General features: G+C 36.6%; 1 protein-coding gene across 2 annotated transcripts in view; it reads left to right on the top strand.

Moving 5' to 3' along the window:
• The window catches only part of slc29a3 (solute carrier family 29 member 3), an 85725-nt gene that overhangs the window by 44564 nt on the left and 20434 nt on the right, over nt 1-20727 (top strand). For both annotated transcript variants that reach the window (XM_039768734.1, XM_039768725.1), the window contains 3 exons: nt 5573-5655; nt 5995-6221; nt 17313-17475. In XM_039768734.1, coding sequence (XP_039624668.1) covers nt 5573-5655; nt 5995-6221; nt 17313-17475 — 473 coding nt within the window. The remainder of the gene's footprint in view (nt 1-5572; nt 5656-5994; nt 6222-17312; nt 17476-20727) is intronic.

Raw genomic sequence — 20727 nt, forward strand, 5'->3', positions numbered from 1 at the left:
TTAACAACTAAAAAAACTCTAGAATGTGGAATAAACTTCTATATAATCCAGGAGGTTAGAGGCTTTATGTTGAACCTGTATTCACTGACCTTAAAATGCAATTTTGGAAGTTGTAAAATGGAATCAAAGCAATATAAATACATTAAGAACACATTACTTAGCTGCAAATTAGAAGAACTAACAGCCATTTCCAGTCCGCATATTCTGTACTTCTTAGTTATTTATCTAAAGTTCAGATTGTCTTCTGAGGAGTAATTATTTAGTACATTAAACCCTGAATTTAAAAGGTGAACATCAAATATTTTATGACTTTATTTTTTACTAATTATTCATATATGCTTTGGTGAAAGACTAAAAGTTCTAAAAAAAATTTTGGTTTCTTACAAATTTGCGCATAATTTGTATACATGTTATTATTGTCAAATACATCTTAACTACGGGTGTTAACAGTTAAACATTTTTCAAAAAAAGTGTGAATCAAATAATATTATTGGTTATATTATGAACTTAAACTTGTGTTGGGTATTTAATTGCCTTGCTGTATAGATTTACTTTGAGAAATATTGTTAATTTAAAAAGTCATATAAGGGCAGTATTTAAGGTACATATCAGATCATTCTGAAGCAGAATTGATACTATCAACAAAAAGGAAGTGCTAAACATCACTTGGTTTGGGGACATTTTGACTGAAATGATTATGAAGTTTGCTGCAATCTGTTTAATAGTTGTAATGAAGTATAGAAGTGGCACATCTAAAATGCATTACCACATACAAAACAGACATGTGAATCGAGATGCTGGTCTATAGCAACCCATAAATGCATTACTAGAAAAAGAAAACCTGATGACAAGTTGAAATCACACAGGGTGCATACAATGATAGAATAAGATATATTACCAATCCACATTATTGGGAAGCCTATCAGTTTTCATAAACCTGGTTTACACATTCCATTTACAAGCACTGTTACTAGCTGTATAGAGAAACAATTTAAGAGGAAGACATTAGAGTTGAAATTGCAACTATTCACAGTCAAAAGGCTAAATGACCTTTGCACTATACTAACAACTGAGTGGTTTATCAAAATAACATACCAATACAGAGATGGCTGACATTTGAAATCAGTGGTATTACAGACATAACATTTTTCAAGCGAGACATGCAGCTGATGGCCTTGCCACAAAACTGACTGCCTTGTAGACATAGGGACTCCTAGACAAAGTGACTGCATTGTAGTGCTTGAAACATTGTGACCAGACATTTACCGATGTGCATGACCAGATCTCCGTAGCATTTTGTTTTATTTTAAAAACTAAACATATTAACATAACTCCATCAAGAAGTGGAAACAACTTAGCGAAGTATAACAGCAAGTTCTCAGACTGTTGGCATAACAGTTAGCAGGATGCACGTGTGACTGACTGTTGTGGTTTATCAGTATGCTTCTATTTCTAAACTTAAATACTTGCAATTCTTTTAAATAATGTAAAGAGACAGTTTCTGTCACAATTTATCTTAATATAAAAACATTTTCCTTGTGCAATGCTAAATTAAAACATTTGTTAGAATATTAACCTTTGTTTATTTTCTGTGTCACCAAACAAGGTTTTTTATCCTAGCAATGAATTGTTATTGATCAGTCAACATAGTTAAATATCAAATGTGATTAAAATTTGCATCACTATTCTAAACATTACCTTACTGTCTCTGTCTCTTCGTATTTAATTTAATTTTAATGGATTCTAAGGCTTTCATCCTGATTTTAAGTGTAATGTCCAAACATTTTAAGACCTTTCTTTGACTACTGAGCTGTGCTATGTTATCTGTTGTGAATGACATATGTGAACATATAGAAGTAGTTAATGAATTGATGGTTTGACTGATTTTTGAAGTTAACAAACCTGCTGCTCAGGAAACCGTTGTAGTATGATGCAGTTTTTAAATGGATCTAATGCTGTTATATGTATGCCCTCTAGTGAACAACCCAGGAATATTACAACAAGAACACTTAGCTCACTTTTTTCTTTATAATGGTGTAGGTATATAACAAGAATGCAAATATTGGAGTGTTTTCCATGGAGTTTATCTTTGTTCAGTGCTGTGCTCTTCAAGTAATTTGGTTTGTTATTGAGAAGTGCACATTGATTGTTCTTATAGTGTGGGAAAATGTCCCCTGATAACTACACTAGAAATGCTTCAACTGCCTCTGAAGCTGATCTAGTTACAATAGATTTCAGAAGCTTGTCGTTCAATAGTCTTGCATCAGGATCCCTTCAAATCAAAAAGGGGTTTAGCCTTACGTTAGTGGAGACAAAATCTGATACCTTTGTGAACCTGATATTAACAGTCCTTGGAGGTTTGTAAAGGGCAGGTCTGGTCTACATTTTAATGAAGAATTACTACAGTTCAAGCTGCTGTAGTGTGTTTGTCATTGGTTGTGTTCTTCGGGCAACATTCCACTACCATAAAGCATTTTACACTTTACCATTTCTGTGTTCATGCCTCAGGAAATGTTAGAAACACACAGTCTTTGACCTTGTGAAAAAAAAACAATGCATCTGTGTTAGTTTCTGAGACCTAAATAACTTTCACTCAAATAGTACTTAATTTACTTTGAATATCACAAAGATTAGCTTTTTTACTGAATTCATGTCTCTGTATTAACTAGTTGAAGTCAAAGTGTGACTCCTGCCTTGGGCTTAGTACTGAACTAATGCTCCATCTCACCATGACTTTCAGCTGAAGAGCACTGTCCAGAAACTGGATGGTTAAGTAAATATTTCCTAATAATTTTTTAGCCTTGTGGTAAGGAGACCAGGGTTCATATCTCGGGTCCTCCCTGCACAAAGATTGCATGCTTTCCCCATGTCTGCATGGATTTCCTCTGGGTTCCCCTGGATTCCTCCCAAAGACATGCAGGTTAGGTGGCCTGAAATGCAAAATTCGACCTTGTATGTGTCTGTTCAATCTGGAACACAGTTCCATTCCTACAACAGTGATGTTACCCGAATTTTGGTGTAAGTCGAAACACACCCTAGCCTAAGTCACTTAACCTATCTTAACACATTTCTTCATATTCTAGAACATAAAAACACAACTAAACCACAGAAAAAGGAAAATGAAATAAATAATACTGTACTGTATACCATACTGTAAAAAAAAACCTAACCTTTTTTGTTCCTTCTCATGTCTCAATTTTCTTAAGTTTTTATGGGAGTGAGCATTGTGAACTCGACACATTGTATGTCGAGACGTTGTAACCCGAGGACCCCCTGTTTACCAGTAACGGCGTACTGCACAATAACGTGCAGTGAATAAAGTTGACTTGAGCATTCCTAGTTCTCATACTCTTTCTCTGAACATTTAGCATTCGTTTGCTCAGAGGTTGATGCGCTCTCTGCTTCCTGAGCAGCTGTTCTTTTCTCCACCCTAGAGGCCCGCTTCCTTTCTTCTTTCGTCAGCACCTTTTCGCATTAAAACTGATTAAGTCAGTGTTTGTGTTGCAATTACTTAGTACATTTTCTTTAATTTTTCACTTAAGTCTTCAATCTGCCTCAAGAACGATTTAAGATATGAATAGGTAGGGGAAGTGATGGCGAAGGTACTAGGGAATGTGAACGGCGCCCGTGCGCATGCGCTGCACATCCGCTCTGCTGGCTGCTGTCGAGAGGTGATTCTACAATAAAATAAAAAGAGGAATAACCTTAAAGGTCAATCTTCACCCCAAAAGCAGATAGTAGACGTCATGTAGTATATGTGTACCAAATTTCAGGTCAATAGTTCAAACGGGTTGCGAGGTGCAGGTGATTTAAAATTCTGGACAGACAAATGAACAACCACGGTAGCATATTATATATGAATGTCTGTCTGTCTGTTTGTTATTTGTGCTTACACTTTTATTATCAATAACAGACACAAGTAAAATGTAGTAAATAGTGTCATTTAACAAGCAAGAGATGAGATTTGAAATCAGAAAAGGTTAAAACAATGCTACTGGCTCACTCTGAAAAATAAGTGTCAGCCTACCAGAGTTCATTATTATTTTTATCTAGACTTTGTGATTGGGAATGAAGTGAAAATTTGTTTATGTGCATGGGTTGGCCTTGTCCAGTTTTGGCTCCTGGTTTGTACTTTCTGCTACCAGGGTAGTGGGTTCCCCACGATTTGCATTAGGTTGGTTTGGGAAGGTTATGTGGTGATGTGTAAAGTCGGAATGTAATGTACCTACAGAATTGTTCTATGAAAGGTGAGGATTCATTCAGTAATTTATAGATTCCTTTAAATATTAATGACAGTCCTATGGCTAGAGAACTGAACTAATGTTAAGCAGGTATGGCATTACGTATGTACGGAGATTGAGATTTTGTTAACCATGCTTAATTTGATGTAGACATGCATTAAGAGAAAGAAGTGTTTTTGTGTTTTAAGAGTGAGGAATGGAAAGGTAGGAGGTTTTGGTTTTTTACTTCTGAATATTAGTATTTTGTTATCTTCCTTTTATGTATCCCACCCCTGTGTAAATTAATTAAATATCTGTTTTACAAATATATTTTGTTTTCCTTGCATTTATTCTGTGTAAGAGGTTTGCAACAACAGCATCCCCTCTTTGTGAAAATATCCCTAACACTTTTGAAAGTTCATGTTGAGATATGAGTAATATTGTTAAAGTTGTCTCAGATCATACTGACACACATTATTTCAGTTGTTTCTACTTTTGTATGTCTAACAAAAGATAGAGCTTAGAAAATCAATACTTGTAAAATGAACCCTTAATTGTTAAATCTATACTTGATAGAAAACCTGTTGAGTGCAACTAGTAATCTCAATAAAACGGAAAACATTCAAAAATAAGCTTGGGTTGGAGAGTGATTGTGAGAATGTTGGTTTTTTTTTTCAACATGGTGTGTTGGGGGGCTCTTTTTTATCTGCTTACAATTAGTGTTTTTTTTCCTGTCTTGAAGTAGTGGGTTAAATAAATTTCTTTTAAAATTACAAGCAATGGAGGGCCATTGTAGCACTCTGGGAATTGGTGTCAGAATTGTACTCTACATTAATTTTAGTGCTTATTGCTTTGGGGACTTTTCACCATGACTACCCTTTTAGAGTGATCGCTGTAGATGTAGGAGATTAGACTTGTAGAGCACTCTAGAGACTAGAATAGTAGGAGAAAAACCTACTTTGCACTACTTTTTATTTTGCAGACTAAATGCTGGCATATTTATTAAAAATGCTTTGACATACTTTCTGAATAAGCCTAGTGTCACCCTCTAACTTACACAAAGTAAATCTACCTGTAATTATAGTATTTCCTCACTTTAACATCTAATGTAGCATTATGCATGTTTTAACAATTATTTGGGTTTTGGTTTGATTGTAATATTAATAATTGACTAAATCTCTGCCTCCAACTTTAGAGAACATTCCTTCAAGATTTATACCACTCTGGCTTCTTATTTTAATTGTAGTGAACAATTGTAGAATTTTGAAAATTATACATGCTGACAGAATTATTAAGGACTGATGTATAGTGATGGGTGAAATTATATTTTCTGTCAAATATCTGTTTTGCAGAATTACTTTGAAGGTTACCTCTCAATTGCATCCACTGTGCCATCTGTTATATGCCTGATTCTCAACTTCCTTCTTGTGAACAAGTAGGTGGATTTCATTAACTGCTGTTAGTACTTGTTTCTAACTTGTATTGAGGCAGATTTAGTCATATTTTAAACTTTTTTTGAAAAACATTGTCCTCTTTTTGACCAGAAAATGTTATTTCTTAGACTGATCTTGCTTTCTGTTTTGGTCATGACAAACTAGGGAGGTGAACATGGGTTTGTTTTTCAATCCTGAGAGTAAAAGACCACCAGTTTTTATTTTAGTAGCATACATTTTCCTCTCTTCTGAATCAAAAAGGCTGCTGTGCCATTCTTTTTTTTCAGTGTTTCTGATTTTTGTTAATATAATAACACTCACTTTGTCTGTTTTTCTTTTAGGATCTCCCCAACTGTCCGTGTACTGAGCTCTCTGTCTGTAATGCTTGCTATTTTCATAATCACAACTGTGTTTGTGAAGGTTGATACCTCAGCTGTGACAAAGGAATTTTTTATGGCCACCTTAGTGTGTGTGGCCTGTGTTAGTGGAGCCTCCACTGTATTCACAGGAAGTGTATTTGGAGTGACGGGCCGATTCCCTATGCGAATTTCACAGGCACTAATCTCAGGTAAGGTGTTCACAAGATTAATGTTGAATGTGTATGCAGTTTTGGAATGCTTTGTAGCTGGATCCATTGCTTACTACATCTGATTCAGTGCTTAAGATGCAGGTTGAAGAGTAATCTTCAGTAATCATTCTAAACACAATATGTTTTATTTAGTTTGCTTTGAAAGAACAAAGGAATAGCAAAATGTGCTTTGATTCTTTATTACCATGCAACATATAATTTATTTAATTTTATCACTTAAGTTCCACATAAAAGTCTGATAAATATATATTAGCCCAACACATTTGTGCACAGATAAATGTTATATTACACTATCTCATAATAATTATATGTTTTTTTTATGAAGTTTTAGTTACTATGCTTAGGGTTGCATTTTGAGTTTAATTTCACTTTAATTTCCATAGTCTTACATTTTTGCTATTAATTCTATTATAATGGTAAGTGGAGTTTTCTCAGTTGTCATGGTGTATTCAGTCCTCAAAGTGGATCCAAAAGAGGTTCTGTTTTGTTTTGTTGCGATAAACTATGCATCAATTTTGATATACAGTATAAACTTTCTCAAGATACTCTTAAAGAATGTCAGATCCAGAGACTGCCACAATTCTCATCCATCCATTTGATCCTTTCTCTATTACATGGTTACAGAAAGCTAGAATATATCCCAACATCATCTATTAATCTATCATCAAGCACACCCACATATTCACCTATACTAGCTCATACATGTTACTTTAACTAACCTCGGATATCTTAGGATCTGAGAGTAAACTGTATTAACTGGCAAAACCATATAGAGATGTATGGAGAATTAGGGTTCTCATTATCATTTTATTCATTTTGGTGTCTAAAGTAAATGATAGTTTTCAAGCTCTTTGCACTCCGTTGTTTATTAACCACAAGCACAAAATATTGTATTTTAATTTAATACCTCAAAGTTTTTAATGTTAAATAACTGTAGTGTAAAACATTACATTTTATGGTTTGATTGAACAATGGTCATTGTGTCCAAAGTTTTAAAGCTTAGCTGTTAGTAACATTGTAGTGATATCATGATTTTGAGTGCAATTATATTGCAATGGAATTTTGGACTCTCTCGTCGTTAATTAATGTATGTGTTTGCTTTGTTTTTTTTTGTTTTTAATATAGAAATACAATGCAAATGATCAAACTGCTTACAACTGAGGTAACTAACCACTTGCACATATCTACGAGTGCACCATACAACCGTTTAAAGAATTAAACGCTTATATGCTGGCCTTGTTTCTGACTGTTCACAGTTTACTCCGTTTCTGTGAGGGTATTCTGCTTAGTACTTTAGTTTTCCACACACATCCCAAAAATGTGTGTTAGGTAAATCTAAACTAACCGAATAGGAGTAGGTGTGGAGGTATTCTTGGGTTCACTCTGCCCCCAGGGTTGGTTCTTTCTTTAGATCCACTGTGGTTGGTATAGTCTGTGGATTCACATGAAATAAGCAGGTTCAGAATATTGATGTATACAAATCGGCCAGTTTAGATTTAGTAAAGTTGCAGTTACAAGACTATCATTATTTTCTGCACTTGTACTAACTGAAAATCCTTTGGCAGCCTGTCAATCTTAGATTTCTAAACATTCTTGCTCATTAGTAATTGTTTTGTACCATGCAGAAATTTGTTTATCGTTCTTAATTATTTTAATCAGCATCTCCTCAGATGCATGTATGTAGTTGCTCATTATTTCTTTCCCAGAAGGCTTTAAGCACTGACATTATCTTGTCTTATTTTCCCATATATTAATGTGGGATTGCTATTCCCTGAGCATTCCTTGTGTTTATACAGGTGGTGTAGCCCTGTTTCTAATGTGCTGGACTTTACACCAGAGGACTGCATGTTTACATGACACGAACCCCCTACATCTAATTCATGAATGGCCCTAAGCAAGTGACTAAACCAGCCAGTGGTGATAAACAAATTCTATAATTTTAAAATGTCTACAGATAAAGTTTATTATAAAAAGAAATGATTTTAATACAATACCTTCTGATGTTTTTTTCCTTGGTGGAGAAGATGCTTTTATATGTAGGCGGAGAAATGCTGCTGGCTCTCACAGTGCAAAAATGATAAGTGTATTCCTGGTGTATCAACACTAAATTTCAGTACTGTTCAAGAGTGAGTAGTAAGATTCAGGTTTCCATACATTTGCTTTATAAGCTTTCTGTGTAAATTAAATGTACTGCATATTGTAAAAAAAAACATTAAATCAGTTTCATAACTTTTAAAACATGATGGTCTTTAAATTATACTAAAATACATTTTCTTTCAAAAGACATATAGCTTTATGTGTAGTTTAAATACATTTGAATTATTACAGGCTTCATTTTCAAGAAAGAAAATTAAAACTTCCACTGATTCTCCTCTTCTGACATCTCAGTACATCTGCATGGATCAAATTTGGTTTTAGTGAATGAAGCAAGAAATGGCAAGGAGGAGGAAGTAGCAGTTCTTTCTGGGGAAAAAAAAGCAAAAGATTAGCTCAGTGAAAGTACAGCATAAATTCTAATTGTGCTATTTCTTTATGAAATGAAGGCATGTTCCATTAGCAACAGAAAAACAAGACTACCTGAAATGGGAATTTTAAAATCCAAGATATCCGATAGACAGTTTGTGTAAAGTATAACGATTCTGAAGTTAATATCAAATTACAGTGGCTCAAAATTGACAAATGTCAATGTCAATTTATTTATATAGCACATTTAAAACAACATAGTAATGCTGCGGCCAAAGTGCTTTACAATAATAGAATAAAAGAAAAAAAAACAATAGCAATAAACAATAAAACATAAATAGTAATAAAATATATGAACATAAAATAAGATAGATAATAAATAGAAATAATGTTATATAATCACAAAGAGGAAAACATCAGTATTACTGAAGGTCACTGAATACAAATGAAAAGAAGTGAGTTTTTAATCTTGTTTTAAACAGTTCAGTTGTAGACGACTCCTTAATATGATGAGGTAAAAAGTTCCATAGACGAGGGGCAGCAGCTGCAAAGGCCCTGTCCCCCTTGGTTTTACACTTGGTACGAGCGACAACAAGAGACAACTGACCAGAAGATCTAAGCACTCTGGATGGCTGGTGTAAAACAAACAGTTCAGATAAATAGGCAGGAGCAAGCCCATGTAAAGATTTAAAAACTAGCAGCAAGATTTTAAAATCAAACTGACAGGCAGCCAGTGTAAAGAAGCTAAAATAGGAGAAACAGAGTCATACTTCCTTGCCCCAACCAGAAAGTGAGCGGCAGCATTTTGGAACAGCTGTAACCTGTGTATCAGAGATTTGTTAATCCCAGAATACAGCGAATTGCAATAATCGAGGAGAGAAAAAATAAAAGCATGAGTAGCTTTCTCAAGATCTTTAGAAGATAAAGGCTTTATCTTACCTAATAGACGAAGTTGGAAAAAGCAACTCTTGACTACAGAATTTACTTGTTTCTCAAAAGAGAGGTTACTGTCAAAGGTAACACCAAGTTTGCGGACTTGAGGTTTGCAAAAGACAGAGAAAGAGCCGAGAAGTCCAAGACCAATTTGGGCTTTAGCTGGTGGACCCACTATAAGCACCTCCGTTTTATTTTGATTTAGATCAAGAAAATTATTAGACATCCAGGATCTTAGTTCAGACAGACAGTTGTGGAGTTGATTTGTTGCAGAGTTGCAGACAGGAAAATAAACCTGAGTATCATCAGCATAGCAGTGAAAAGAAATGTTAAATTTCCTAAAAATTGGTATGTAGAGAATAAAATAGGACCCAAAATGGATCCCTGAGGAACACCGTATTTGAGAGGAGCAGTAGATTAAAAAAAAGGAATTTAAAGTCACTGAAAAGTGTCTTCCAGTTAGATATGACCTGAACCAGTTAAGAGCAGCCACTTTAAGCCCAACAAGATGTTCGAGCTGCATCAGCAATATTTCATGGTCAGTGGTGTCAAAGGCAGCGGACAGGTCAAGGAGGACAAGGACTGCCGCATCACCTGAGTCAGTAATAAGAGAGATGTCGTTGAACACTTTCAGGAGTGCCGTTTCAACACCATGATAATGTCTAAAACCAGATTGGTAGATCTCAAATAAATTATTGGAGTTAAGGTGATTGACCAATTCATTATAAATTTTTCTAGAATTTTAGCAAGAAATGGCAGCTGGGAAATTGGACGAAAGTTGGTTAGATCTCCAGGATCTAATCCTGCCTTTTTTAGGTGGGGACGGACTGCAGCATGTTTAAAAAATGAGGGCACAACCACTGAACTAATAGAATCATTTATAATCGCTAGTAAAGATGGGCCCAGCACATCAAAGGCTTCCACTAAGAGACATGGTGGTACAATATTGAGGGGGCTGGAAGCTGGCTTAAGGGTGTCAATAGTTCTTTTTAGCGATGAAAGTGAAACTTGATCAAAGGAATCTAGAACAATGTCATGATTAACAGTAGGAAGTTCGTAGCCAGTTTGAACAATCATAGTATCAATTTTGCTGGTAAAGAATGCTAGAAACTGCTCACATGAATGAACAGTTCTATTTAATCCCATCATAGAATGAGGGTGAATGGCTACTAAATGGATACTGAATGGATACTAAATCGGCAAAGAAGTCATGTTTCGATTTCTTAACTTCAGCCTGGAAATTGAAATGAGAAGTACTGAAAATCTGTTTAGAGATAGTCAGTCCATCTTTTTTCCAACGCCGTTCAGCAGTTCTACAGGCGCGACGCAGTGATCGCATAGTTTCATTTAGCCAGGGAGCAGGTCTTACCTTATTACTGCGTATCTTGGGTGGAGCAATTGTGTCTAAAACCGTTTTACAGGAGGAATTAAATTTTACGACAGAATCATCGATATCATTATTTTGGTCATGCATATAAAGACTAGAGAAAATGGTTTTAAAATCAGATATAATGGAAGAATTTAAAAAGCGCGAGCAGCGTGGTGGACGGCTATTAGTCAGGAGATCAACAGTAATATGCAGATCCATCATTACAGAAAAGTGGTCAGTGAAAGAAACATCACATAAATCAATACAATTAAGAACGAGATCAAGGGTGTGACCGAGAGAGTGAGTTGACGTATTAATATGCTGTATAAAATCAAATGAGTCCACTAGTGATAAAAAGTCTTTGGCCAAAGGTTTCGATTGACAACAAATGTGAATGTTGAAATCACCAACAATAAATATTTTGTCATGGGAGAGGGTGATATCAGCCAGGAGATCAGAGAATTCATAAATGAAAGTGTCATTAATTACAGGAGGTCTATAAACCACGGCAAACAACAAAGAAGGGGAGCTGCATACTTCGAAAAGTTGAAGGTCAAAGCTGCTAAATGGACCCCTTGTAAGGCTCCAAGACAAGAACATACTTTTAAAAACAGTGGCAATGCAAATGCCCCCCACCCACATGATGAGTCAAACGAGGAGAGTTTAAAAATGAATAACCTGATGGAACTAAGTCAGTAAAACATGAAGCGTCACCATTTAAAATCCAAGTCTTGGTGATAAAGAAGAAATCCAGATTATTTGATGTAATAAAGTCTTGCAGAATAAAAGTTTTATTAGACACTGATCTCACGTTCAGGAGAGCAGCCTTGATAGAAGTAGAAGAGCTCGTTGCAGGATGAGCACGGGTGAGTGTGCGAAGATTATCAGCGTTTACTGCCCGATAGCACAACGAGGAAAAGTGGTGCTGTCTTGAAATGGAGAAATTAAATCCAGTGTCCAGCACCCATAAATCAGTGATGGATTCCTGAGCAGGAGAAGATGGGTCATAGACAACTCGCAGGCATCGGGAAACAAAGATCTGGGACTTGAGTCGGCATTGTTTAACAGCAATTCTGGCTCTTTTCCCACGACGGCGGTGGGTGCGTTTGCGTCTCCGAGGGGCATTCAACTCACTGATACAGGTGAACACCGGCGTCCAGGTGAAGAAGTTAGGAGATGAATAAAACAAAGGTGGAGGTTCACAAAAAATCCAATCAGAAGCTGAAAATTGAGAGGAAAGTAGGCCAGAAAATATGTTTAGTAAAGACTCCCGATCATAGGACAGTGATCGTTGGGATGAAATAAAACATAAAAACAAAGTTAAAACATAGACTAGAGAGACGAGCAGACGGCCAGCCACACCAGTCGGCGCCATCTTCCAATTTCCACAGAATTTCGTTTTTTTCCAGAGATTTCGTTTTAGCGTATTTTTGCCTGTTCTACTGAGCACTGGATTGTGACGTGGACCGCATTGTGGCTATGGAATTTCTGTTACCATGACATAAATGTTGTGAAGTAGGATTTTAAATATATAAAATTAATTCTGTTGCTTTCTGTTAGGATGGCCTCTTGCTCTATACTCTGTCTCTCTACCCTTCTTCTCACTCCATTTCTGTAACAAGCACTCATTCTGCCTGTTTCAGTTTGTTTTTTAGCCCTTTGGCCTAATTTCAATTTATGTTAAAGGGAATAAATTAAAAAGGAATTTGAGCAATGGTCTGGGAATTACTTTATTAAACTCGATAGGATCTATGCAAAGTATGTTAAATGTTAGACTAAACATTTACACTCACCTTCAATTACAGCAAATGATAAGAAGTGACCTGTATAAGTAAAGGCTATTCGTTCAAATAATAGTCTCTTATTTATTTACTATGGGAATGAAAATGTGCAGTCCCATAATTTATATTATTCTGAAGCTCCTTTTAAAGAAGACACTAACACAGATTCTTATTTACACCTTGCGCATAATTTTAATTAAGGACAGAAATGACTCCTTCGGCCAAAGCTCCTTATATTCTGTCCAGCTTAGGGAGGGGCCCTCTTGCATGCACCTAAAATGCATTTAATGCAGTAGCAACACCATTAGCTAGAAAAGCAAGCACATGTTTTGAATATGGTCACATTAGGTCACTAGAACATAAGAGTGTAAATACAAATTGCTCTATCAAAGAAAAATACAGTTGTACAAAAGATTACAACTGTCTCTTGGAAGGTTACAGTTGGAGAACTGCAACCCCTATAGCTGCTGGTGAAAACTGGTAAGCAATAGCTCTGTGCACCACCAGCCTAACATACGCCTGCAAGCTGAAAAAGCAGCCCCAGCCTCAAGCAACAACCTCTGTGCTTTATGGTGGTTTAAAGCAGAAAGTGCTTACTGACATTCACAACTATTATATATGATAAACATTGCTCATTGTACTCACCATATTCTGTCTTGTATCTTCTGACCCTTCTTTTCTTAGTGTAGTCATACTACACACTACACAGTCTCAATAAAGTATGCTTCCTATCTACTTTATTTGTTTGACTATGTGTTGTAAAGGTGCAGAAACACTTATTATGTGTAAGTTCTCATAATTTCTCTCATTGGATTGTGTAAAATGAGGAGGACTGGTGAGGAAGAGTTCTACACCCCATTTCACTGTAAATTTATTTGTCAGAGGACAATGTTTATTATGCTACTAGGTTTGATTCAGGTGTATAAATTTGACTTATAGTATCAACATGCAATTTGACAAGGAGGCTGTAGAAAAAGGAAGTTTTTAATTGGAAGTGTGATGTGATTGAGGTGGAATAGGTGCTAGAGCTTAGGCTTAAAGCTCCTCTCTTAATCTTTTTGTATTTAAAAATAATTTCAAAGTATCTAGTTATATATCTAAATTAGATTATTAAACGTAGGTTCACGTAGTCTCCAAGCTATGGAATTCTTCATAAAATAAACATTGTTTACACTTTTACAGATTGTGTACTGTATGTAAACCTGTATGTAAAATTGCTGCCAGAACAGCAAAAATACACTATACATTATTTTTTAGCATATTCAGTATACACCAATCAGCCACAACATTAAAATCACCTGCTTAATATTGTGTAGATCGCTCTTTACCAAAAAAATAAAACAGCTCTAAACAGTCAAGGCATGGATTCCATAAGACCTCTGAAGATGTTCAGTGGCATCTGGCACCAAGACATGAGCAGCAGATTCTTTAAGTCCTGTAAGGTACAAGTTTGGACCTCAATGGATTGCACTAGTTTTTCCAGCCCATCCTACAGGTGCATGATTAGGTTGAGATCTGGGAAATTTGGAGGCTAAGTTAACACCTTGAAATCTTTTTCATGTTCCTCAAACTATTCATGATCAATTTTTGCAGCATACAAGGGCAAGTTTTTCTGCTGAAAGAGATCACTGGCATCAGGGAATAACTTTGCCACAAACAGGTGTACATAGTCTGCAACAATCTTTAAGTATGTGGTACATGGAGTCGGCATGGGCACTCTGTCTGATCTGTGGCTATGCAGCCCCACGTGCAACAAGCTGCAATGCACTGTGTTCTGGCACTTCTCTCTCACAGTCAGCTTTAAGTTTTTCAGCAATTTGTGATCTGCAAGATCGGACCACAAGGACAAACCTTCAATCTCCATGTGCATCAATAAGACTTGGGCACTCATGACCCTGTTCACCAGTTGTCCTTCCTTGTACCACTTTTGGTAGACACTAACCATTGCATACTGGAAACAACCAACAAGACCTGCATTTTTGAAGATGTTTTAACCCAGTCATCCACCTGCCACAATTTGGCTCTCAGATCCTTACTCTTGCTCATTTTTCCTGCTTCCAACACATCACTTTCAAGAACTGACTGTTTACTTGCAGCCTAATATACTTTATATTCTACTCCTTGACATGTGCCAAGTTAACAAGATAATCAATTTTATTCACTTCACCTGTCAGTGATTTTTATGTTGTGACTAACTGGTGTACTGTTAATGTATTAAAATGACTTGCTTTTATTATTTTGCAGCTTTTAGGCATGTTTTAAACACTTTAGAAACTTTTCCACTGTAGAAATTTAGTCTATGAAACAGAAGATAATGAATGTAAACTAAACGATTGAGCACACATTGCATTTCAGCAGGCCTGATCTTTTGTATCCCCCCCAGACCAGTTCCATGAGTGACTGCATCTGTTTCCATCTCTAAAAAGAACTGCAATAAAATTTCACACTATAACTGACAATATTTGTGCTATTTTTGTTGATGATGTTTTCCTCAACAATTTTGTTTTGCAAGATATATCAACATTTTCCAGCTTGTTTATCATTATTAAATAAGCTCCAATATGCTCACTCAACTCAGCCAGGGAGGGAATCATCATACCCATGCGACTGCTATTGCAGTCCAACAATGCACACATTTTCTAAACGAGCAGCAGGATTCTGAGAGGAGAAAACATCTGTGATGTGTCTTATCATGTTAGTGAAGTGCACAGCTCTTGTTGTGTAGTAGCACCAAAGCTAATGTGAAGGTTATTGAAAGCTGACTATTTGTCCTTAAGGAAAACAAAAACATCTCTCATCTTTACAGACAATATAATTAGCCTTACGTTAGTAGATCTGTGTGACCCTAGCCTTTTAAAGGTCTCATTAGCAGAAATGCCTTTTGTGGCAATAACTATTAAAACAAGAACTAATTTAGAAAACAGTAGTTGCATTAGCAATACTTAAAAAATGTTTTTGTGCAATTTGCTAAGGTATAATTCCATGCTAAGTTGACTTCCTGACATAACATAAAAGTGGATTTGAGTTCATATTTTAAAAGAATTATGGGAAGAATGCAGGTGTATGTCAAGTAATAGTTGTAACATGATGTGGATAATATTTTCAGGTTTATATAGTTAGTGGCCAAAAATGCATGTTATGAAAATATCAATGGAGAATAAATTTGGGCTTGGTGGCCACCCGGAATTGCTCAAAATATTATGTTTCAAGAAATAGTTTAGTTCTTTTCTCATTACCTGAAATACTTTCAAATACTAACCTTTATATTTAATTAACTTGTCAAAAATTATTATGCATGTTTTTGTTTTTGGTTAACCTTATTTTTAGCTAGGAAAACAATCAGTAGTTTAATTGAGACACAAATAATCTGCATCGTGTCTCATTATTACTGATGTCATCTTGAACCTAGTGCTTTTTGTATACAGTAAGTACTACTCTTCTTAGAACTGAAATAGATTATAGGGGAAGAAAGAATGATTCATTTAAAGATTATGGATCAAATAAAGTGCTATCTGTCTTTCTGTATGTCCTTCTGTCTATCTGTCTATACCACGGGTGTCGAACTCCAGGCCTGGAGGGCCGCAGTGGCTGCAGGTTTTCATTCTAACTATCTTCTTTATTAGTGACTTTTTTTGCTGCTAATTAACTTCTTTTGCTTCAGTTTTAATTAACTTGACTAGGGCCCCTTAGTTGTCTCTTTGTTTGATTAGCAGCCAAACAATAATGAGACACAAAATGATCCACCACATGACCAGCTCACCTGTGCCTGTCACACAATATCTGAAAATATAGAAAGGTGAAGGTCTCATTAAGGTTGATCTCTCAGGTCACCAAAACATTTTGACGAACAGAAAATCAACAGTTTTGGAAATGTCTGCTGTGGCAGAATGAGAGCAGCAACAGGCCACGGAATTAAGTAACGAACTTAATTAACAGCAAGAATCAGCTTCTCATTAATATATTGGTTGGAGTTTGAAATCCCAGTTTAGCTGCTCATCTGTTTGCTAGTTTCAGGTCTCATTTCTGTTTAGCTGCCATTTTATGAAGAAACGAAACAATTCAGAGGACTGAATCCTTAAAAATAGGGCTATTAAAATAAAGAGAAAAGGAGTTAATTAGCAGTGAATATTGGTCACTAATGAAGAAGATGTTTAGAATGAAAACCTGCAGCCAATGCGGCCCTCCAGACCTGGAGTTTGACATCCCTGGTCTATACAGTTTTCAAAATTCAGTGTTTAGTCTACTGTAGATTTACCTGATCTTGTAAAGTTCCTACAGATTGTATAAATTGACACACATTTTTTATGTATACTTTTGTTCACATTGTATGCATACATCTGAATAAACAGAACTTTAAAAATTGTGCCTGGGAAGTTAGGAAATTTTCAGCAAAGTGAGATAAACCCAAACAAACCGTGAATGTGCACTAGAGTTTCATGAAAGCTTGAGCTCTGTTCATTGCTGTTTCTTAGTGTATTGATTATTGTTCTTAATTTTTTGTATTTATATTTTCTCCTTTTTTAGGTCAGGCCATGGGCGGTACGCTTAGCGCTGTGGCATCTATAATAGATCTGGCTGCTGGCAATGACATCACTGACAGTGCGTTGGCATATTTTTTAACAGCAGATATTTTTATTGTTCTGTGTATCATCGCTTACTTGCTGTTGAACCGTCTTGCATACTCCAGGTGAGTTGTCTGCTTAATGTTCTTACATTGATTGTAAGGGTTGCTGCTTCTAATGAAACAGGAAGTCATGTTCTAAGGATGATCACTGTAAGAAAAAGATCCGTCAATCTATTACTTTAACTCACACCATTCAAAAGCAGTAACAAAAGTAATCAGTACTGATAATAACATGAATGTAGAGCTACAGGATTCTAATCTGTTAAAACCTTAATGCAGAGAAAGTGTAGAAACAAAAAACCCTGCTACGCAGTAAAATTGCAGTCAAAGTAAAAAGTATGTGAACCTCTAGGAATTTTCTATATTTATGTCTTAATTCCCATGTCAGACATGGTCGTATCTTCACGTCAGTCACAAAAATGAACAAACACAGTCTCCTATAACTAAAGATACACAGATTTTCAGAGAATTTTTGACCATATTGAATAAATCATTCAAACTGTGAAACTGAAGGTTGGAAAAAGTAAGTAAAAGTAAGCTAATGACTTTTTAAAAAGCTCATTGCAGTCAGAACTTAGCACACCTCGAGACCATTTAATGAAACAAGTTCAGAGGTGTGACCTAGAATTACTTAGATTGATTGATAAAAAAAACCACTAGAAAGTTTGAGAAGCATATCCAAATGGGAATCATGGCTTGCACAAAAGAGCTCTCTGAAGAGCTACGATCGAGAAATGTTAATCTACATAAAGCTGGAAAGAGTTACAAAGTCATCTCAAAGATTTTAGATATACATCAGTCTACTGTTAGGTAAGTTATCTATAAATGGAGACAATTTGGTATTGTGGCTACTCTGCCTAGCACTGGGCGCCTTGCCAAGATGACCCCAAGAGCACAATGCAAAGTCAGCAATGAGGTAAAGAAGAACCCTAGAGTGACAACAAAGGACTTGAAGTCATTAGAACTGGCTAATATCTCTGTTCGTGAGTCAACTATACGCAAAACATTGAAAAAGAAACAAGTCCATGGCAGGACACCAAGAAGGAACCCACTGTTATTAAAAAAAAATTAAAAAATTGCTGAACGCCTGAAGTTTGCGAAAGAGCACTTGGAAACTCCACAACGGTGCTGGAAAAATGTATTGTGGAGTGATGAAACCAAAATTGAACTATTTGGGAGGAACAAACAGAACTTAATTTGGCATAAAAAGGGCACTACATATTAACATCAAAACTTCATCCCTACAGTAAAGAATGGTGGAGGGAACATCATGATTTGGGTCTGCTTTGTTGCATCAGGGCCTGGACTGCTTGCCATCATTCAGGGGAAAATGAATTCACAAGTTTATCAACAAATTCTCCAGGATAATGTGAGGGTGTCTGTCTGTCAACTTAAGCTCAAAAGATGCTGAGTGATGAAATAGGACAATGACCCCAAACATCGCATCAAATCCACAGCACAATGGCTTCAGAAGAACAAACTCTGCCTTTTGGAATGACCTAGTCAGAGCCCAGATCTCAATCCTATTGAGATGCTGTGAAATGACTTGAAGAGAGCCATACACAGAAGACAACCAAAGAATATGGAAGAGTTAAGGCAGTTCTGCAGAGAGGAATGGGCTAAAATTCCCCCCGCATGGTGTGCAGGTCTGATCTGCAGTTACAGGAAGCGCCTGGTTGAGGTCATTGCTGCCAAAGGAGGGTCAACCAGTTATTAAATCCCAAGGTTCAATTACTTTTTCCACTACCACTGTGAACCTTGAATGAGTTTGTAAAATAAAGACATGAAAGAGTAGAATTTTTTGTGTGTCATTGGCTTAAGCTCATTGTGTATATCAGTACCTGTGACTTTGATGAAGAGCAGATCGCTTTTTATGACCAATTCATGCAATAAACCAGATAATTCCAAAGGGTTCACATACTTTTTACTTTGACTGTATGTATGCCAAAAGTAGAAGTGTTTTCCCACAATCATGAAATTCCTGGAGTAGTACATACAATAAAATTCTGACATAATAATTCTTATTATAATGCATTTTATTTATTCACTGTTCAAAAAAATGAAGGGATCACTTAAATCGCACATTGGATCTCGATGAACGAAATATTCAAGTGGAAAATGTTTAACGAGTAATAGTGTGTAATTTGTTGAGAACAAAATGATGTAACAAAGTTAATGGAAACCAAAATCACCAACCCATTGATGGTTCCACATCACACCAAAAATCTAAGTCAAAAATGTAAATCTCTGGCTGATCCAAAGTGAATTTCAGTATGGCAACTCATAATGTGGCTCATAGTGTGTATGGACCCTATGTGCCTGTGTATGCTCCTGATGAGACAACGGATTGTGTCCTCAGGGACCTCCTCTCAGACTTGGATCAGAGCCTCAGTGAGCTCCTGGACAGTCTATGAAGTTACTTGGCGCCCTTGGATGCAGGGATGCATAAGTAATGAGGATGGGGAACGTTCAGGCCAGTCAATGGCATCAATGCCTTAGTCATCCAGGACTGCCTACACACTCTTGCCACAAGAGGCTGAACATTGTCCTGCACCAGGAACAACCTACAGCCCACTGCACCAGTGTAAGGTCTGACGATGGCTCAGAGGATTTCATCCCGGTGCCTAACAGCAGTCAGGGTACTGTAACATACCACGTGGAGTTATGTGCGACTGACCATCACTGACCCACCACCTAACTGGTAATGCTGGATGATGTTGCATGCTGTATAACATTCACCTAACAGTGTCTCTTGACTCTTTCATGTCTGTCACATATGCTCAGTGTGAACCTGCTCTCATATGTGAAGAGGACAGAGCACCAGTGGCGAAGCTGCCAATTACAGTATTCTGTCATGAATGCCACTTAGAGCTGAACAGTGATGGGCTATGAGCACAGGTCCCAGTAGAGGATGTCGGTCCCCCATACCACCCTCTTGGAGTCTGGTTCTGACAGTTTTGTCAGAAACATTCACACCAGTAGCCAGACAGAGGTCATTTTGTAGGGCCCTGTCAGTGCTCCTCCTCACACAAAGGGGCAGGTACCGGTCCTGCTACTGGGTTGATGGCCCTGTCCAGCAGTCCTCGTGTAACGGCTGGTCTCCTGTTATTTCCTTCATGCTCTTGAGACTGTGCTGAAAGACACAGCAAACCTTCTTGTGACAGCATGTATGGATGTGCCATCCTGGAGGAGCTGGACTACCCGTGCAACCTGAATCAGCTGCAGGTACTGTCTTATGCTACCAGTAGTGACAAAGATACTAGCAAAATGCAAAACTAGAGAAGATACAGTCAAGAAGGATAAGGAGAGAACAAT

Source organism: Polypterus senegalus, chromosome 1, assembly GCF_016835505.1.
Source record: "Polypterus senegalus isolate Bchr_013 chromosome 1, ASM1683550v1, whole genome shotgun sequence".
NCBI classification, from domain to species: domain Eukaryota; kingdom Metazoa; phylum Chordata; class Cladistia; order Polypteriformes; family Polypteridae; genus Polypterus; species Polypterus senegalus.